The sequence below is a fragment of the Anser cygnoides genome, chromosome 2, assembly GCF_040182565.1.
Source record: "Anser cygnoides isolate HZ-2024a breed goose chromosome 2, Taihu_goose_T2T_genome, whole genome shotgun sequence".
Lineage (NCBI taxonomy): Eukaryota > Metazoa > Chordata > Aves > Anseriformes > Anatidae > Anser > Anser cygnoides.
Window position 1 is genome coordinate 68044722 of NC_089874.1, and position 20921 is coordinate 68065642.

Sequence of the window (20921 nt, forward strand, 5' to 3'; positions counted from 1 at the left end):
AATGAGGTCTCCCCTGAGCCTCCTCTTCTCCAGGCTGAACAATTCCAGCTCCCTCAGCTGCTCCTCGTAAGACTTGTTCTCCAGACCCCTCACCAGCTTCATTGCCCTTCTCTGGACTTTCTCGAGCACCTCCATGTCCTACTTGTAGTGAGGGGCCCAAAACTGAACACAGTACTCGAGGTGCGGCCTCACCAGAGCCGAGTACAGGGGGACAATCACTTCCCTAGACCTGCTGGTCACACTGCTTCTTATGCAAGCCAGGATGCTGTTGGCCTTCTTGGCCACCTGAGCACACTGCTGGCTCATATTCAGCTGACTATCAACCAGTACTCCCAGGTCCTTCTCTGCCAGGCAGCTTTCCAACCACTCATCTCCCAGCCTGTAGCACTGCTTGGGGTTGTTACGCCCCAGGTGCAGGACCCGGCACTTGGCCTTGTTGAACTTCATGCAGTTGGCCTCAGCCCATCGGTCCAGCCTATCCAGATCCTCCTGCAGAGCCTTCCTACCCTTGAGCAGATCGACACACGCACCTAACTTGGTGTTGTCTGCAAACTTACTGAGGGTGCACTCGATCCCCTCATCCAGGTCATCGATAAAGATATTAAAGAGGACCGGCCCCAGCACTGAGCCCTGGGGGACTCCACTAGTAACCGGCCTCCAACTGGATTTGGCTCCATTCACCACAACTCTTTGGGCCCAGCCATCCAGCCAGTTTTTAACCCAACAAAGCGTACACCAGTCCAAGCCACGAGCAGCCAGTTTCTTGGGGAGAATGTTGTGGGAAACGGTGTCAAAAGCCTTACTGAAGTCAAGGTAGACCACATCCACAGCCTTCCCCTCATCCACCAAGCACGTCACTTGGTCATAGAAGGAGATCAGGTTCGTCAAGCAGGACCTGCCTTTCATAAACCCATGCTGACTGGGCCTGATCACCTGGTTGCCCTGCAAGTGCCGCATGATGACATTCAAGATAATCTGCTCCATGAGCTTCCCTGGCACTGAGGTCAAGCTAACAGGTCTATAGTTCCCCAGGTCTACCCTCCGGCCCCTCTTGTAGATGGGCATCACATTTGCTAGCCACCAGTCGACTGGGACCTCCCCTGATAGCCAGGACTGCTGAAAAATAATGGAAAGTGGCTTGGCCAGCTCCTCCGCCAGTTCGCTCAGTACCCTCGGGTGGATCCCATCCGGCCCCATCGACTTGCGTACATCCAAGTGTCATAGCAGGTCACCAACCATTTCCTCATGGATAGCAAGGGCCACATCCTGCTCCCCATCCCCTTCCACCAGCTCAGGGTACTGGGTATCCAGAGAACAACTGGTTTTGCCACTAAAGACTGAGACAAAGAAAGCATTGAGCACCTCAGCCTTTTCCTCATCTTTTGTAACTAAGTTTCCCCCTGCATCCAGTAAAGGATGGAGATTCTCCTCAGTCCTCCTTTTTGCGTTGATGTATTTGTAAAAACATTTTCTGTTATCTTTAACAGCAGTAGCCAGATTGAGCTCCAGATGAGCTTTGGCCTTTCTAATTTTGTCCCTGCACAGCCTCGCAACATCCTTATAGTCCTCCTGAGTGGCCCGCCCTCTTTTCCAAAGATTATAAACCCTCCTTTTTCTCCTAAGCTCGAGCCACAACTCTCTGCTCAGCCAGGCCGGTCTAGTTCCGCATTGGTTCGTCTTTGGGCACGTGGGGACTGACCGCTCCTGAGCCATTAAGATTTCCTTCTTGAAGAGTGCCCAGCCTTCCTGGACTCCTTTGCCCTTCAGAACCTCCCCCCAAGGGACTCTGCCAACCAGTGTCCTGTTATTACACACAGTGCTATTTAAAATCTTCTATGAAAGATAAAATCAAAGAGCCTGTGAATTTTGTAACTTTACTGCCTCAGAATTACGTAAGAGATGCTGATATTGGGTAACACTGTAATCCACCTTCCCCCATTCTTTTAAAGTAATTGGAAACATGTAGAGAAGCTTACAAAGTTTTTCAGATTGTCCCAACATAGCAAAGAAATTATATAGCTTTTCTAGCTTTGAAAGAAGTCTGCTTTGAGTAGCAGTCTCTCAGACTCCTTTTGACACTCTTAGTAATTGATATTCCCACTACCTTTTTTTTTTTGCTCCCCACAATCCCAATTGCTGAAAACAAAACATTGTTAGAACCACTACAGGAATACCTATTCCTGACTGTACACCTTGAAAAATATGCTGGAACTGGATAGATTTAACGACTGAAACTTCCTCCTGCAGGTACAGCATTTTCATGGTGAAGTGCCCCTATTTTAGTTTAATAGGACTACCATGGAGAAGTCTTCCATGGCAGTGTTTTGCAGATGGAAGGCTTCCCTTCCTCAAGGGAGGATCAACACAGGAGAGCTAACCCAGTTAAAAACAACAACAACAAAAATAATACAAAATCCAGATATTTAACATGAGCATCTCATAGAGCACAGCTGCCCAAAGTTCTGTCAGTTCATGATTCTTTTTTTTTTTCCCCCCACACTGGACTAGAGATAGTCTCTATCGAGTGTACTGGGAATTCTACTACAGGCTTTGGTGCCTTCTGCAGCATCTAACACTGGATACACAGGGGCATTACCAGAAGAAAAACAATTTAGTCATCAGTGCCTCAGCATACAGAGTGACAAGAATAACTTGCCACTTCACTTTATTGTCTGTGTTCAATACCTAACCACTAGGAGCCAGACAAAATTGCTTTGCAAACAAGAATTTTCATGAACCCCTCTTTCCCCCCACCTACAAAAGCTCTGTTGGTTGTAGCAGCCCATGAACTTTGCTGGAAAGTAAGCTGCAGGCTGTCCCTCAAAGACATTCTGTAGGTGCCTGTAGAGCATCACCAATGTTATGTTTCCAAGAGGAAAGAGACTAGGGATTGGGCAGCTCTAACCAAACACTTATAGCACAAAAGGATACAAATCCAAACATTATCATTTCCCCAGTTTCCCAGTCAGGGTAGCTAGTTGCTTTCCTACAGGACTCTCCCTCACCACCTGTAGCACAGCACAATCTGACTTGAATCCAAGTACCCCCTCCTAAGAGAAAGTAGCACCACAGTGCCAGGATTGTAACCTGCTTCCTCTACAAAGCCATTCTTCTGTTCAGCTGCAGTGGAGTCATGCAACTGGTTTGATCTGGAAAGCCTTGTACTTACTTTGAAAGCAAGGGAGAGGATTTCTGTAAACCATAATGTTTTTTCTTCAGTCTAGTCTTGACTTATAAGCCATTAAAAATTACCTTGATTTAAAGCAGGAATTTTTCCAATGTTTTTTGATTTCCTCCCTCAAAAGCCTGCTCTGTTTCTTCAGGCTTACCATAGCCTCAGAGGACCTTCTATTTCCACCAGAGCTCACACTGGCCAATCACATGAAAAGCAAACTTGATGGTGGGTGGCTTTCAGCTGTGCAGCGCGACACCAACCTCTGCCTTCTCTGGCACTCACACCTGCTCCATATAATTCACATCATGCTCCTAAAATGAGTTCTGGGAGTCCTTTGATACAAGTTCATAAAGATCTTACTCAGCCAGAGGCATATCATTTACTCATGATGAACCTGCCAAGAGACCAGTCTGCGTAATACAATGGGCTGCAGTTTTGCACCAGTGGGTTTCAGCTGAGAAACAAAGAGGTGTAACAAATCAGGCACAATGTGCCCACCACATCAAACACAGATACCTCCTGAATATTAAAAAGGCCTTGGGAACTTTATGATGTTCTCTATTTGTGTCTTACTGAATGCAATAGGTTCATGTACACAGCATGTTGTTGTACTTTGGCAAAAAAAAAAAAAAAGAGAGAGAAAGACTGCAGATTGATCTTTCTTCCACTGCAGTCAACAGGAGTTTTGCTGTGCAAAACTGACACAGAGAAGTTTCCTTCCTCCCATGTTAGCTGCTTAAATACAGCAGGTCATTTTGGATAGGGAGGGGAAGAAAGACTGGCCAAAATAGAGAGAGAAGGTATTAAAATGCAGTCGTTTCAGGTGTATCAACCCAACATTAATTTACAACCAATAGCAAAGCAGGATGATAGGAGTCTGCCCCATATGTTCTGTGAACGTAGAATAAAACAAATACACACACATACCCTGTGAGCAATAAATTAGGAATCATACCATGATTATGATTCTCCTCCTAGATTTGCATCATAGATTACCTCTAGACTTGTAACTTGCTTCCCATCCTAAAAGATGCTTTCCTCATTCAATTAGCAGAAGTTGTTCATTGCATTATCACACCTAGTGTACTATTAAGAACTATTTCAGGTTATTTATATCCAAAAAGGCTCTAATTAAAACAAGCATCTCAACCTTGGCGTTCTTAGCTTTCAAGCTTCTGTCATTTCTTTAATGAACAGATTGTGATTTCTTGGGTGAGGGAAGAGAAATACAAACTTCTTTCCCACACTCCATTCCTTAAATGCTTGTTGACTCTTTTTGCCACTTTTCTGCCTTTCTTCTCACATGCTCTCTATATCTCAGTCCAACACCTTTGTTCAATGAACTTAAGCACCTCTCCATGAATTCCAAGTCCCACTTCCCTTCTGATCTTCCCCAGCAGCTTCCAACCTCACATTTCAAAGGGGTCACTGTGTGCTTCCAGCCCAGAAAGCCACCCGTGTCTCAGGCTGCATCAAAAGCAGTGTGGCCAGCAGGGCAAGGGAGGTGATTCTCCCCCTCTGCTCTGCTCTCGTGAGACCCCACCTGGAGCCTTGCGTTCAGCTCTGGGGCCTCCAGCACAGGGACATGGAGCTGTTAGAGCAGGTCCAGAGGAGGGCCACGAGGATGATCAGGGTGACCAAGGACAGGCTGAGGGATTTGGGGTTGCTCAGCCTGGAAAAGAGAAGGCCCCAGGGAGACGTTATAGTGGCTTTCCTGTACCTAAAAGGGGTCTACAGGAAAGCTGGGGAGGGCCTCTGTCAGGGAGTGCCGTGATAGGACAAGGAGGTATGGCTCTAAACTGAAAGAGAGCACATTTAGATTAGATATTAGGGAGAAATTCTTCACTCAGAGGGTGGTGAGGCGCTGGAACAGGTTGCCCAGAGAAGCTGTGGATGCCCCATTCCTAGAAGTGTTCAAGGCCAGGCTGGACAGTGCTTTGAGCAGCATGGGCTGGTGGGAGGTGTCCCTGCCTGTAGCAGGGGGTTGGAAATGGATGGTCTTTAAGGTCCCTTCCAAACCAAGCCATTCAACAATTCTACGATTTTCTCCTCATGCAAGCAAAATTCTCTTTTGCCTCTACCTCCCCTGCATTCACAGTGTCTCAGCACTTCTGGCTGGCATTTTTCTAAATAAATGAATATTTTTCTAAAACCAGGCATGAGGCTTGTGAACCCCAGGGTGAATGGTAGGGCAAAAAATGGATCTGATTAAATATCTTATAATTTCTCAACAGGCCTGGAAAAACACAGATGACAGAATCAGGGTACTTCCTAAGAAAAATAGAACATTTGGGGGTAGACTCTGCAGTAACTGGTGCTGTTTATTAACCCTGCCTATAATTACACAAGTCAATAAGAAACAAGCTAGCTGTGCCTAGGCAATGTCCCATGACGTAAAGGAGCATGCACAGCCAGCTGAAACAAGTCCTTTCTCTTTGACAAGCATTCAGTAATGGGGTTGCTACACCTGAAGCAAAGCTTTATTTCAACACTTATTTCAAAATAGCAGCAACTGGGGCAACATGCCCCAGTGATCTGTGTAATTGAGTTCATGACATAATATCACAATGTTTACTAAGAAAAGCAGCAGATGGTAGTTACTGTTGTTTTGGTTTTTTTTGTTTGTTTTTGTTTTTTTGAACAAGGCCATGTATGTATATCATGATTATACTCAGGGTATTCCTGTTGAAAACATCACTTTAATTCAGTAGAGGATATTAAAGTTTGTTTACAAAACATATACTCCATGCAAAGAGCAGCAGATGGAGTTAACAAGCTCACCTGTTGTATTACTTATAAACATTCTTGTAAAAGGCTGTGTGTTTTAAATGCATATGAGACATAATTTGTAATCGTTTCCTGGGGAGGGGACGTAAACACTCTGAGGAAGGTGGCATAGCTCTGGGAGAGGGAAAAACTCCAAGGCAGAAGGGCTAGAGTTAGAAAAAATGAAAGGGTGGCTCCTTATGAAGAACAGCTGCTGAATCTCACAGGGAGAGAGAAATAAAGGCAGTCCTATCACACAAGCTTATTTCCAGCTTCATAAAATAATAGACACAGGAAGTACATCTCAGGTGCTCACAAAAGAAATTTTGAGTGTGTGTATGGACGTTCAAAAGAACAGATTCCTTACAGAGAATTAACAGTCTCCAGCTTGAAATTGCACTGGGCTGAAACTACACAATTTACCATATGCTTGTTCTGGCTCTTCAGGATACAGCAATGTCTGATGGACTGCAGTTCCTCAGGAGGTCCAATGAGAAATGCAAAAGCCACCCTTCTAGGAGCTAAGTGTAGCCTTAAGCAAGTTTTCAAGGATTCAACACTCTTGTCCAGGTGACCATGAGTTTCAGCAGCTGCTTTCAGTGACTGCATTTCTACATACATGCAAGAATGGCACAAGTTGACAGTAATGATTTGTAACACTGGTCAAAGTGATATAGACAAACAGTGGGGAAAAACGTATTAAACAATACCAGTTTGAGAAAGATTTGAAGCAGATAGTGGTAAAGTTAATTAGCATCACCCTTTAGGTGGCAAAAAGTTCAGGGAGTGTTTTCTACCTTGAATACTTAGGATACAATTCCCATTCCAGTCTGGGCTATACGTTCAACACAGATCAGAATTTCCTGCCCTGAAATTAGGGAAAATAATTCAGAAGGATAATATTCTCTGCTTCCTGGTTTCTATTTGTCTTTAAGTGACACAGACTTAACACAGCAGTATGACACTTCATTTATGAAGAACATCCCAGTCTGATGCAACACCTGCTATGGACAGGTAAAAAGGAATGTTTCCTTTCCATTAAGCACTGGCAATAGCAACAGCCTGCTTGCTTTGCTTGCTTTGCAATGGAACAGGGCTGCCTGCAACATGTTTTTCTCAGTTAAAAATATTTGGAGCTTGGTCTTTTAGAGTGTGTTTGTGTACATGTAATGGTCCCAAATGTTGGAGCTGAATTAATACAAGCTTTTGTGAAGGCTCAATAAGCTGCCTTTGTTCCTTTCTGAATTGAACAATTCACCAAATACTAACCTTACATAAATAAATGTATAAATAAACCTTAACATCCTGGCATAAGAACTGGGGCCTAGAATGACTATATAGCCACCACACAGAGTCAGGCTTTCTAGTGTGCAAGTGCGTGTACCTTCATAATTATGCAGTCAATTACTTTAAGCCAGGAAGACTTGTAACAGTGTGTACTTCAGGGCAGACTCCAGTTAGCTGCTTAGGGTACACAGAAGGGAGGGCCAGCAATTGAAGTGTCCTTGGGCAGTAAAGAGATGTGAACATTTTTATCTTCCCTGTGGAAAATGAGGGAATAAGAAGCAGCCACCACTGTTTTACGAAGAGCTCTGACATAATACAGATGCTTGTATCACACCCCACAGATGAGAAATCAGAAAGAGGTGGAGGAATTTGTGACTCCTGGAAACACCACATTACTGAGGCTGAGAGTTAAGTTTTCATGTCCCCTAGGACAGCAGAAAGGTTTTAGGGATCTGCATTTATACAGAAACGTCTAAAGCAAGCATTAGGTTCCTGAATCTTTTTGGAGGAGAGTCCTCTGTCCATCACCTTATTCATACCAATTTCCCCAGGGTAGCAGATGCTTGCTGAAGCAGGGCCTGAATGAAATCTGAAACATTTTGATTTCCTTAATTTGATTTTTACAGAACAAAGATGGAGAACATCTGTACCACTTTAATAAAAGTTAGTTTTATTTTAATAAGAAGCAGCTCTGCATTCAGCAGCATCCTGTGCTCCATTCAGTGAACTTCTATTTTTCAGACATTTAATTGCTTGAAAGAAAAAGGAAAAAAAGGAAAACTTTACTCTGATGGATGTCTCCCAGTCAAAGGCTGTGCTGTGCTCACTAGGATTGCTTGTAAGCAGCTAGAGGATACAAGCATACAACAGGAGCAGTGTCTTTGGTGGCAGAATTTTAAACCCAGACAGGCAAGACACTGTATGCTGGGCTACTCTCTGATACTAAAATAAGATACAAGGACTTTTAATATTGTTTTTGGGGGAAAAAAAAGTAACAGTGGGTGTTGACAGAGAACAAACTAGCTGCCCAAACACTTCAGAAGCAAAGAAGAAAACCAGAAACGGGAAACACATCCAGCCTACCTCCAACATAGCTGATGTCAGCTTTCATCAAAAACCAAGCATTTAGGTTCTTGATGTCTATACACCAGGTTGTTGCTGCTCCATGCTAAGCTTCAGTGGCTTACCATGGCAGGAGAAGCAGGGACTGTGGACAAAGGCGTCACCCTCACTGCAGACCTTGCTGCTTGGCGAGCATGGGGGTCTGCATGAGTTTACTCACCTGGCTTTTATTCCAAGACCAAAGGTCACTGTCCATCCCTGGCAGGCACTGCCTTGGCGTTTTCCGCTGGAGGACATGGGGGAAGAGGTGATGGGTGGCAGTGAAGCTTAAGAACTTGAAAGTAACCAAAAAAAGAAAAAGGGAAAAAGGCTCACTCCATCTGAGTTCATATAACATATTTCTCAATTTATATGTCCTGGTTCCAGTTAGGACAAAGTTAATTTTTCCTCATAGTAGCTGGTAGGGTGCTATGTTTTGGATTAGGATGAGAAGAGCGCTGATAACATGCTGATGTTTTAATTGTTGCAGAGCAGTGCTTACACCAGGCCAAGGACTTTTCGGCTTCTCGCTCTGTCCTGCCAGCGAGCAGGCTAGGGGTGCAGCAGGAGCTGGGAGGGGACAGACCCAGGACAGCTGACCCAAACTGGCCAAAGGGGTATTCCATACCATCTGACGTCATGCTAAACAATATATAGGGGTGGCTGGACGGGGTGGGGGGCCGGCTGCTCGGGGATAGGCTGGGCATTGGTCAGCGGGTGGTGAGCAATTGCATTGTGCACCACTTGTTTCTTACACATTATTATTATTAATACTATTATCATTATCACTATTATTATTATTGTTATTATTATATTCCTGTCTTAATAAACTGTCTTTATCTCAACTCACCGGCTTCACTTTCCCGTTTCTCTCCCCCATCCCAGAGAGGGAGGGGGGAGGGTGAGCGAACGGCTGTGTGGTGTTTAGCTGCCAGCCGGGTTAAACCACAACATGGAAATAATAAATGGAAATAATAAAATACAAGTACTTACAAGTGTAGTGCAATCAATTCACTGCTACAAAAATCCATTATTTTAGACATCACTGTATAAAAACAGCCCACGACATCAGTTCTGTTTTTCCTCAGCTCCAGAAAAAGCTGTGGGCTATGAGGGATATGCGTAGGTTTTGAGTTTAAGTTGAGTATCAAGGACTGTTGGGAATAAAACTGATACTAAGCCTGATTCATTCATTCAGGGAATAAAATCTACTGCATGGGAAGGCAGAAAAGAAAGAGCAGGCAGTTTCTCTCTACCACCATGCTTGATACACAACCATCTAGACTTTTCCTGCATTGCCAAATGGGGAGAGAGACACTGCACCTTCCTCTGGAGGAGCCAATTCCTGTTTTCTCCCAGCTGACCTTTAAGAGGGCCCAGAGAGACTAAACAAAGATGGAGGAATCCATGCTCTGGGGCTAAACAGAGAGTACAGCTTTCCAGAGGGCCCCAAGAGCCACAGGCTGCCAACACTACACCGACAGTAGCGTTAGCTGCAAACATCACGTCAGCTTTTAATCTTCTCCTCTGCTCCTCTCTCACAGAGATGAACGACTTGTGACCTTTGGGGAACTATTTTCTGCCATGTTCCTGAGCTTTGAGAGATTTGGTTTGTCTTCTTTATCTACAGTTGCAGTAACTAGGAATGGGGACCAAAATAAATTCTGAAGTCTTAAAGTAACCATACTGCAGGAGGTGTAGCTCTAATTTGTATTTAAAAAAAAAGAACCTAGTCATTACATTGCATAGTTTGTAATGAAATTTTGATAACATATAGTGCAAATCTGTTTCATTAGTGAGGTGACAACAATAATAAAAAGTCATCTTATTGAATCACTAATCTCCCTTCAAGTGACAGCTAAGTGTTTTCATGGAAGACCACAGTCTGAGTACCAGTTAAGGTCAGAGTGTGTCCACATACAAGGTTTCGAACCACGTCATTAGAAAGCACGATCAGGACATAGCTGTGGTTTTGTTTCCAGCAGAAGGTTTCAAAATAACACATTTTTATCAGGACACAGAATAAGAATATTCATACAATAGGAGTTGTGGGAGAAAAGAAAAGTTGCTAAGGGAAAGAGTTTTCACAGTTTGCAGGTTGTTTTATCATGGAAGTAACCATGAACAAAATGATCTCAGTGTGCTTCCAATGCAGTTACCTTTCACACGAAGTGCTTAGCTCAGGTCCAAAGTGCTTAGCTCATGTATGCCAAATAGTGTCTGTAGTGGGAGTGCTTCCATATGCACACCAGATGACAGCTCATCTTTGTTCTTGGCTGTTATCAAGCCTCTGACCTGCCACAAGTCACTCAGGGAAGTGGAGCTGCCACCTCAACACAGCTCACACCAAGCTCTGGGCTTTGCTTCATTCTACCTTACCTTCTTTGGAAGTGCAAGAACTGGTGATGTGTGACACACACAGGGGCATAAGTGATTAACAAGTGTAGCAAAGTCTGAGAACAGTAAACCAGCCAGAATATACCCACAAATAAGGGAAGAATTTTAAGAAGACAAGAATTCCCTGTGAATGATTCACAAATACTAAAACTTGCCCAAATTTGTCACGTAACATTTTCCAAGCTGAAGTAGTGTACCAGCCTGCAGCATTCGAGATTTGCTAAGGCAGCTCACCCCTCTGCCCACAGGGCCCTTTCAAAGGTAGATCTCAAAGCACTTTGCCAATTGGGTCGATATCATTTTATACCCTTTTTAAGTAGGGAAAAGGGAGGCTGCCTGCAGAAGCTCAGACTGCCAGCCAGAAGTGCAACCAAGAGCAGAACAAGGGTCTCATTAGCCCCAGACAGTCACCTTCCAGTTTAAGAATGCAGATACTCTGGTTGGTTGGGGCAGGGAAGGGCATCATTTCAAATTCAAATTTGTGCTATGAATTTAATTCTTTTAAAATCTAAGTTTTTTCCCCCCTTATCAAATATTTTTATGTAAGTTCATAAGAGGATGTTTGTTTAGACAAAAACAATCACACCCTGCCATAATTACCCCTTATGTCCATCACACAACAGTTAATGTTTAAATGGTCCCACCATCCCTGTTGTTGGGATTATGAGGACATAATTTCAACCATAAGCAAGTTTAAACAGTCATACTGCTGAGCCCCAAAACAGAATTGGCACAGGACAGAGACCTTATGGAGACAGGAGGAGACACTGGGAGAGTCCCTTTAAGACCATTCCCTAGTGAAAGGCTTTATTGTGAGCTTACAGGGTGATGGGAGTACAACAGCGTGCAACAGCGCTGTGGGGGAGAAGGCAGGAGTAGAGACAGGACAAATTACCACAACCTCAGCTGCAGAAAATAAAATATCCCAGGCGGTGCATCATGACCAGCCAGCAGCTCCTCTTCTCTGGGGCAGTGTCTTCCAAGATGCATGTCACTGAGGAAGAGGGATAAAAGTGTGACCAGGCAAAATGCTAGAGAGGTGAAGAGGTGAAGGTCCCATAGACTTACTTGGTACTGCAACAGGCAATTGTCACCGCATCATCCCAAGAGTTGTTTATTTTAGTTTACTGTTTCCATCTGTTCCAGCCCAGACTCATACCACAGAAAACAAGTTGCCTGTCAAGCACTGGTTATACAAGTGGAAGAGGTCCACTGTCCTGCTCTAGCAGAAGTCCTGGCTTGGCCACAAGTCTTATAATGGTTTTAGGGTGACTTTCCTGAGAAGCAGTATCAGGCAATAAAACAGCTAGCTCAGCATTAGGTACATTATGTAGTTCCTTCCACTACAAGAATAGAAACAGGTTTTCTCTGAATGAAAAACAAGGTTCATGAGCCCCTCTCAATTAAGCACCATCAAAAGGAGCAAAATAAACTTGTTTTCCTAAGCCTTGGTAATGTAGCAGCACCACAGCTAGTTTACAGTGTAAAAACATCTTTCACAACACAGAGTCCACCCTCCTCACAAGCAAGGGAGGAGAGCGTAGGTCTTATGGGCTCCATAAATTTTGTGTACCCAGAACTACCTAAGCATTGTCTGAAAAAATAACAAGCACAATCCTTCTCATCACAACCCAGCTGCAAGGGGTTAGTATGTTTGTCTGGCATCCAAATGAGTGGTCTTTTATATACTGTTTGTTGCACAAAGTAAGAGACACACTGGTTTTACACAGTGACAAACACATTTCTCCAATGAGGAAGGCTGGCTGTCCTGCCACAAAAAGCTGTCAGCATCAGGAAAGAGACAACAACTTCCTCCTCCAGAAGAGGGGTGCTATCCTAGCAACAAAATGCTGATACTCTTCCCTATGGCCATTATCACATGACTCAGTAGTCTCAGCACCACTTGTCTAATCTCTGTCCTTACAGAGATTAGAGTAATTATAGTCTATCACAGATTAGACTAATTATAAGATGTAGCACACCAATGCAAGCAGATGCAATAGTTGGATCTTAGCCAATTTAGAGTTCAAGGACTCTACCTTCAACCACTGCTTTTATTGATAGTTATGAAAAGCTACATCCATCAGAAGCTGAAACTTTAACCTCCTACTATGAAAGTAAAACCCCCAGCATGGGAACACTTACATTAACAATCATTGAACATTGGGGTAAGTACATACCAAAAGGGTGCAAAACAGCCCAAGGAAGAGACGCTCCTGTTTTTCCCTAATACTTTCTCTGTTCTCCAAGCCCCGTAAGAGGGAGTCTCTGGGTCTACAGCCTTGCTTTCTCCAAAACAAAGCCAGCTAACAAAAGAAAAGAAAAAAGAAAAATCCCTGAGCACATTAAAGCAAGTTAAAAAGAATAACATTTGCCTGGCAAGCTTGTGTCAAGTTGTGTATGAAACCAAAAGCAGAGAGCAAAGACTCACTGTGAGCAAAGTGAATGATTTGGTCTCCTGGGGATTTGTCCCATGGGCAGAGTTAAAAGAGCTGATTTCCTTCCCTGTGCAGTGGTGAATCTATTGAACAATCTAGAAATAGAGTAACTTTAAATGTTATCAGAAATATCTTCTCTTCCATCTCGCTGTGTAACATGGAAGGGGCTGATAAGAAGCCCTTTGTGTGAAATCTGATTTGGTCGGTGCTTTTGTGCAAGTAATTCAAAAGGGACAACAGCAGGAGGAGGAAATCAAAATCTCATGCACTTGCTTAGACTTGACCTAATAACTGCTACAATTCCATGGACTGCACACCACAAGCATGTTCTCCTACTGTTTGTAGATTGTCTGTGAACAGCTGAAAGATGATCTATTTAAGCAAGTTCTTTCAGAATGATTTCCCTAAAAATTTTTAACATGAATCCCTGAGCTGTGTATCCTTTGTAGCCATGTTGCTAGGAATAGTCTGTATTCAAAATGCTAGCCAGACTGGTTAAGTTTGAATGGCCTGAGTAATCATGCGAAATTATACGAATAACTTATTTTTTTCAGTCTCAGATACACATCAGAAACAAGTACTCATGAGCTTATAATTCATTATTTCTACATACTCTTTACACTATTTCTACAGAGATCTCTGCCATTACCAGGGACAAGAGCAGTAGTGGCAGCAGAGTATGGAGCAGGAATAGCCGGGGTTCATAACTCCAGTGTATGAAATGCATCTGAATCTTAAGTCTCTTTCCATTTGGAGAAGAAAAACTGTATCCGTTTAATTGATAAATCTCATCTGAGCAACATGTAATAACCAGTGGTATCAGCATCTGGTGGCACTTTATTACATACTCAAATGCAAATCCATGCTAATAGGACATTATTTAATTTACCAAGCTGAGGACTCAAGGACTGAGAAATGCTAAAAGCAAGATAACTTTATAGTTTGAGGGTGCTCCTTTCACGCATGAAAACATAAATGCACATTCATATGAGTTCTCCAAGGTTTATCAGAGGTATTTCACATGCTGCATCTGTCCTCCAACACACAAGGGCAGCAGTGGGAACAGCACTTCAGCATCTGCTGGGAAAGTAATAAAGTTAATCTGAGCTGAGATAAAGCTAACACAAATATTGTTTCATTATTATTTCATTTATTTCATGAAAATGTTTACGCGTGTTGTGATGAAACGCATTCACACATTTTCTGGCATATGGTGACAACACGCGTTCACATGTGTTCAGGAGTGTTGTGAAAAACATTTTCAGGCATTTGGTGACAACACGTGTTCGAGTGTTCACATGCATTGTGACAAAATGCAAGTAGACGTGTTTTTAGGGCTTTGATTACAACATGTGAGTTCACTTGTTTCCAGGCGTGTTGTGACAAAACGCAAGTAGACGCGTTTTCAGGTATATGGTGACAACTCACATTTATGATTTCAGGGCTTTGATGACAACACGCGTGTTCACGTGTATTACAACAAGATGCATTTTCACATGTTTTCAGGTGTTTGGAGACAACACCCCAGGTGTGGACACCTCTGAACACCTGTGTTGTGACAATACACAATTTCAAGTGTTTTCAGGGGGTTGGCAACTCGTGTTGGTTCACTCGTGTTCACACACGTTCAGCTTATGGAAGCAATACGTGTTCACGTGTGGAGGTGTGTGGCTGCAACATGCCTGTTCACATATGAGGTGGCAAAACATGTTCACACATGTTCAGGCATGTGGCGGCAACACGTGTTCACAGGTGTGGAGCCATTTGGTGGCAAGACATGTTTACAAGTGTAGAGGTGTGTATCGGGAACACTCACGTTCTCACGTGTTCTGCTTTGTGCTGGCCACATGCCTGTTCATGGATGTGTCAGCAACACATGATTCCGCCTGCGGCAGTAACACAAGCATTCATGTCTGTGGCAGCATGTGGCAGTAATGTGTGTTCACACGTGTGGCGGCTACCCCCATGTTCACGCCTGTTCAGGCATGTGGCAGCTACATGCATGTTCGGGTGTGTGGTGGCAACACACGTGCTCAGGCCTGAGGCCTGAACATGTTCAGGCGTCCAGTGGCAATAGCCTTGTCCTTACGTGTGGTGGTAAGAGACATTTTCACGTGTGGTTGAAATGTGTCTGTTCAGGCATGTGGCAGCGACACCCGTGTGGCATTCATTTCTGCACCTCGAGACATTTTTCCTCATATTCTGACCTGGTCTTCTGTCTGTCTCTGCTCTGCGTCACTGCTGCTCGCTCCTTTTTGTTCAAATGCCTTTCAACTTAAGCTCCCACCTCACTCAGCGGTGGTTCTGGTTGTTACACGTAGCCTTGCTTCTTGCATTTTTGCTCAATTGCCATTCCAATTTCCCCTTCGTTACTGAAACCTGCTTTGCAAAAAAACATGGAAAAAAAATCTCCCGCTCTGACACAAGACCAGTGATGTTTTATTCTCATATATTCATCAAGAAGAACATCCAGGTTAGTCCCATAAAGCCAGTGATCATATATGTCAGTAATAAAAGGATATGGTACCCTCAAGAATAAGTCATCGGTTCACTGCTTCAAGATACCCAGAAGTATTATCACAAATATTATCACTGCTCCAGTTTTCTGAGTCTGACAGGTATTTCTAAGTCTGAGGAAAACGAATGCCAACGAAGTAATGCCGTCAGCCAATTCTCAATTGTCAGAAACACTCCGTAGCCAATAACTTAGGCTCAGGGGAGGATCTCAGTTGAGTAGTAATTTATTCAGGATTGCAATGGCGGGCGTCCCACAAGCAGGAGCACGCCTTCTGGTTCTAAAACACAGTTTATATACATTTTGATGACAGGACCCTCCCCTGTTTCCCCACTGAGTGGGTAATCCAGGTTCGCAGACAATGCATGGCCTTCAGTTGCTGGCCTGTTAAATTTCAAATTTCTTTTGATTTTTTTTTTTACTGTTTGAAGTGGTAGTGTTCACTTATCTGGCTTGACTTAACATCGTGATTTTCACCTTATTGTTCTAAGGAGTCTGGTTGTCTGCATTTTACAAGGTCGCCTGCTAAGTTTTCTTATCACTGCAAGCATATCTCAATACCCCATTCCTTACCTTTAAACAATGTAACTCTGCAAAAACAACATTTTTATTCCCACACAATACTCTACATCCAACTTGTCTTTAAAAAAAACAAAAAAAAACCCAAAAAAAACAGAATTCATTCCCCTTCATTTTTGTCCCCACTATTGTTTGCAGCCTTGGGAAAACGGCCATTTAAAAAATACAAAATCATGAAATCTTTTAGGTTGCAGCAACAAATCAAAGTCCCAGCCACTGTATAGTAAACCAAATCATAGCACCAGGATGCTAGGCAAACGATTTCCAGTTCAGTGGGCAACCCTGTGATTGTAGTGAGGTCCGAAAAGAAAAGGTTGAATTGTGCACCTCTTCTGGGTACTCCCTGGTGTTGCCAAGTTTCTGAGCATCTTTGGAAGCTGCTACATCACTGGTTGCACAGTGGACATCCTAACTCAAGTCCCCAGGACACCCCCTTACAGACAGCCTGGGATGACAGCTCATCTCCCTCTCTAGCAGGCTTGCAGTGTTCTGCAACAAACTTTCACCCCACGCCATTCACAGACGAATCAATGCATGTTCTTAATCCCACCTTACTGATTTGTCAGCAGCTCCAGCTGGTAACTGCTCTCCTCTTCAATGGGAAAGACGAACGCAGACGTTTTCCTGATCAGCCTTCATAGTTTGGAACTACCAGTTGAGTTTTGCTTATTAAACTGCTATGAATAGCTGCAAACTTCCAAAAAGCAAAAGCACTATTAAACTTGTGGCAAAAAGATTTCGACCTCTTAATTCAACCCTGCTGGTAACAAGTCCACGCTTGCTTACTTAACACCTCATCTCTTTTCATTCGTTACCAAGTCTGCCAAATCAGCCCTTCTGTTCCTATTTCCTCCAGTTCCTCTCCTTGTGGTTATCTGAGGCAGAAACTCTCGTAGGAAGTCGTGTCTTCTCATAGCACAGAGCTGAGCCTAGAGCTCCCAGATCTCTCCTCTTCTTTTTAGGATGTTCACATGGAGCACTTCATGTAGAAGAGTTGAGCTTTCCCACTCGGTTGAGTGGGAACAAATACAGCGCATCCAGAGCAAGTTATGTTAGTCACTCCCTCATTATCCATACCTGTCACCTCCAAGAAAATAATGCTCCCTCTTGTAACTTTCTTTAAATACCCCCTGCTTGTAACTCTAGTTCATCTAGCTCAGCAGTTCTGACAAATAAGCCAATTGCCAGCCATAATCATCACCCAATTAAACTGCCATGCCAACTGGGAGGGATTAATTACCTCAGGACTTTGAAGACCTCCAACACAACATAGGAAGAAAGACGTTAAGTAGGAATTTCTAGGAATATTTATTCCTCAGCGGACAAAAAGGCATCCAACAAATCAACAGAAATACCATAATTAAAAACAAAGTTTACTGAAATATTTGTCTCAAGAATACACACAAGCCTGTGACACTCATTATCTTCTGTTATCATTCAGGCCTCAAGCTTACCAACAAACTAAGACCTAGCAGTTAAACGTAGAACAGAATACTTCACTTGGAAGGGAGCTACAAAGATGAAGTCCAACTGCATGTAATATCCATGCTTGTTTACGATGAAATATGAATTTTAGACGCCAACCACAATTCTCCAGAATATTCTTTATTTTCATTTGGAAACATCAGATACCGATCAACACCATCATAGACAGCGACACGGGAACTGATCTCAAACAAAACATCCAAGACCTTGTGCTGTTGCCATTAATAATGCATGTACAACATGCTTTGAAATGCAGTTTTGTATGTATGAAGAGCCACCAATAGGTGACACACAGAAAAGGAGACTGTAATAATATAATAAGAATTGTAAGAGTTATTATAATTTATAGAAATCTACTTATAGAAATGTAATTGATGTATTATAATATAATAAGAATTATAAATTATAAGATTTTATAATAACCTTCCCAAGCCTCAGTCAAAATATGAGGTTATCTGGACTACTGTACATTCCTCCTTTGTTGTACAGTCCTAACAGCCAACATCACTGTCACCTTGCATCAACAGTGAGCAGAATGACCTGCTTTACAAAGATAAAAAGAAACGACCACCACACCTTGAAATTTCCTTTTCAATTCCCAATTTCATCAATTTAGAAGTGCAGGAAACAACTTTTATGTTATCCTACTGAGATAAGTGACCAACGGCTTCCTCTTTACACCTAATGGTGTTTTAAAATAACTTGCCTAGCTTTCACGCTTATCAACTGCCAACAACTATCCTCAGTCAGATTAAGAATTCAAAAGCAAGTAAATCATCTTCATCCAAACCACGTTACTGCCTGTAACTAACCTGACCTTTAGGAACAAATTTGCTTTAAAAAAAAAAAAAAAAAAAGGCAAGATACATGCAAATACAGCTGAACCTTATCATTTTCAGGCCTCAAACTTGGCAGTGTTTGCACACAGCACTTCTAAGTACACAGCATTGTCAAATCTAAGGAGTAAAAATAAGTATTTCATGAACACACTGCCTTTGCAAGGTGTTCCTATGTTTTCCTCCTGAGACTACAGAAATAGGAAAAAAATACCATAACCTCAATGCACTAAGTCCAAAGGTCCTAAGGACAACCGTCTTAGGAGACAAGACAGCAACTCTGACAAGACAAGACTCTGCGCAGCAGGAAGGGTGGCTCTCGCCCAGCTGCCAGACCTGAGCTCAGCATTACAGATCAACACCGCCACCAGATGACGGGAGTGCAGACCAGGGACAGTTACATACAGCAGCAAACAAACAAAAAAAAGCACTAAGACGAATGCAATTGCCCTTGGTAATAAAGCTACATTGTCTACCGTTATCGGCTGACCGACAGCAGAAAAAATTACAAATATTACTTCCCCACACGTCCACTGTAAATACTGTTTTCCTATATGTCAGCCAAAAGCGCACCAGAAAAAAAAAGCCAAACATGAATCATCATTGGGTAGCTATAAAAATACCGTATAACTTCTCGTCTTTGAAAAAGTCACCTAAAGGCAATAGAAAAACTTAAAATTTACAACTGGAACCCGAAGAAGCAATTCAGTCATTAAGTGGAGAAAAATATGAACACAGTGAAACAGCACTCCTTAGGGCCTGCAGGAAATACTGGCAATCCCAGGAAACATTACACCAAGTGCAGAGAGCCCGGCATGGGAAGGGAATGGGAGTGGTAGCAAGAAAAAAAAAAAAGTAAGAATTACTAGCTAAGAAAATAGCTGGGGGGGGGGGGAGGCAAGATGTTATGCGCTGCAATGTTTAGGCAATGATAAAAGGAATAGAAAGCAAGAAGTATTAACCAAAGCCAGGCAAAATTTCCAAGTCTCTGGGGGAGGAAGGGCAGGAGCCTGGGCCAGACGCCGGTCTGTACGTGTGCCGGTGCGTGGCGAAAGCGCACCCCGGGCCCCTCCCCGCCCCCGCACCTTGAAGTTGCTGGAGTTGACCCATGCCGCCAGCTCGTCGATCACTCTGTCGAGCCGCTGCGGGTCCTGCTCCACGTCCGGGGACGCCGCGGGGTCGCGCAGGTACTCCAGCAGCTCCTGCCCGACCTGCAGCCTGCGGCCCACGTCCTTCTGCTGCACCTGCTGACAGAAATGATCCATCCCGGGCGGCTCCGGGCCGGGGGCACGGGGGGGGGGGCTCCAGCTCCTCAGCGCCGCGGGGCCCGGCCCGGCCCGGCCTCCCCCGCGCCACGCCGCGGCGGGGCCGGCCCGCAGCTCGCATCCCCTCGGACCCCGGCAGCCTCGTCAGCCCCCGGTCCCCACCGCGGGGGAGCTCCGTGCCAACGGCCGTCCCCCTCTCCCCGCAGGCCAGGCCAGGCCGAGCCGAGCCCCGCAGAACCGCCGCCGCCGTCCCGGCCAAGTTGCGGCCCCCCCGCGGGCCAGCGCCGGACTGAGGGGGCGGGGCCTGACACTGGGCGGGGGCTCCTCATAGCCCCGCCCCTCAATAGATCCGCCCTCTCCCGCCCCGCCCACCGCCTCCACGCGGGTTGTGGCCCGCCGGAGGAGGCGCATGCGCAGCCTGCCCGTCCCGCTCTCCCCGAGGCGCTGAGGGGAGGGGCCTGGGGCTCTGAGGGGGTTTTGGCGGCCGCAAGGGGGAGGTGGGGTTCAGGGTGGGTGCGCGGAGTCTGTTTGTGGGTTGACTGCCCTAACCTCCGTAGTGGCTGGAATTGCTGTTTCAGTAACAGTTCTAAATCACACACTTACAGAATCATAAAGCTTGCAAAAGACCTCCTAGATTGCCTAGTCCAACCATCACCCTCCCACCACTGTCACCCACTAAACCATGTCCCTAAGCACCATGTCCAACCTTTCCTTGAACACCCCCGGGGATGGTGATACCACCACCTCCCTGGGCAACCCGTTCCAATGCCTGACTACTCTTTCTGAGATAAAATGTTTCCTGATTTCCAACCTAAACCTCCCCTGGCGCAACTTGAGGCCATTCCCTCTAGTCCTATCGCTAGTTATCTACGAGAAGAGGCTGACCCCCAGCTCCCCACACCTTCCTTTCGGGTAGATGTAGAGAGCAATAAGGTCTCCCCTGAGCCTCCTCTTCTCCAGACTGAACAACCCCAGTTCCCTCAGCTGCTCCTCACAGGACTTGTGTTCCAGGCCCTTCACCAGTCTCAGCCCTTCTCTGGACACGCTGCAGGGCCTCCATGTCCTTCTTGTACTGAG

The 20921-nt window shown here is 44.5% G+C and overlaps 1 protein-coding gene across 2 annotated transcripts in view; it reads right to left on the minus strand.

Annotated features, from left to right (window-relative positions):
* LOC106044363 (transmembrane protein 170B) overlaps positions 1-20217 on the minus strand; it is a 101586-nt gene extending 81369 nt beyond the window's left edge. Inside the window, exon 1 of one of the 2 annotated variants that reach the window (XR_010829390.1) lies at positions 19665-19804. Coding sequence is in view for 1 of the 2 variants with exons in the window: in XM_066992313.1 (XP_066848414.1) it covers positions 19665-19965 (301 nt within the window). In the remaining variant the exon portion in view is untranslated. Of the gene's footprint in view, positions 1-19664 lie in introns of both variants that reach the window. The other variant, XM_066992313.1, reaches the window with a different exon arrangement.
* Between the last annotated feature and the right edge of the window lie 704 nt (positions 20218-20921).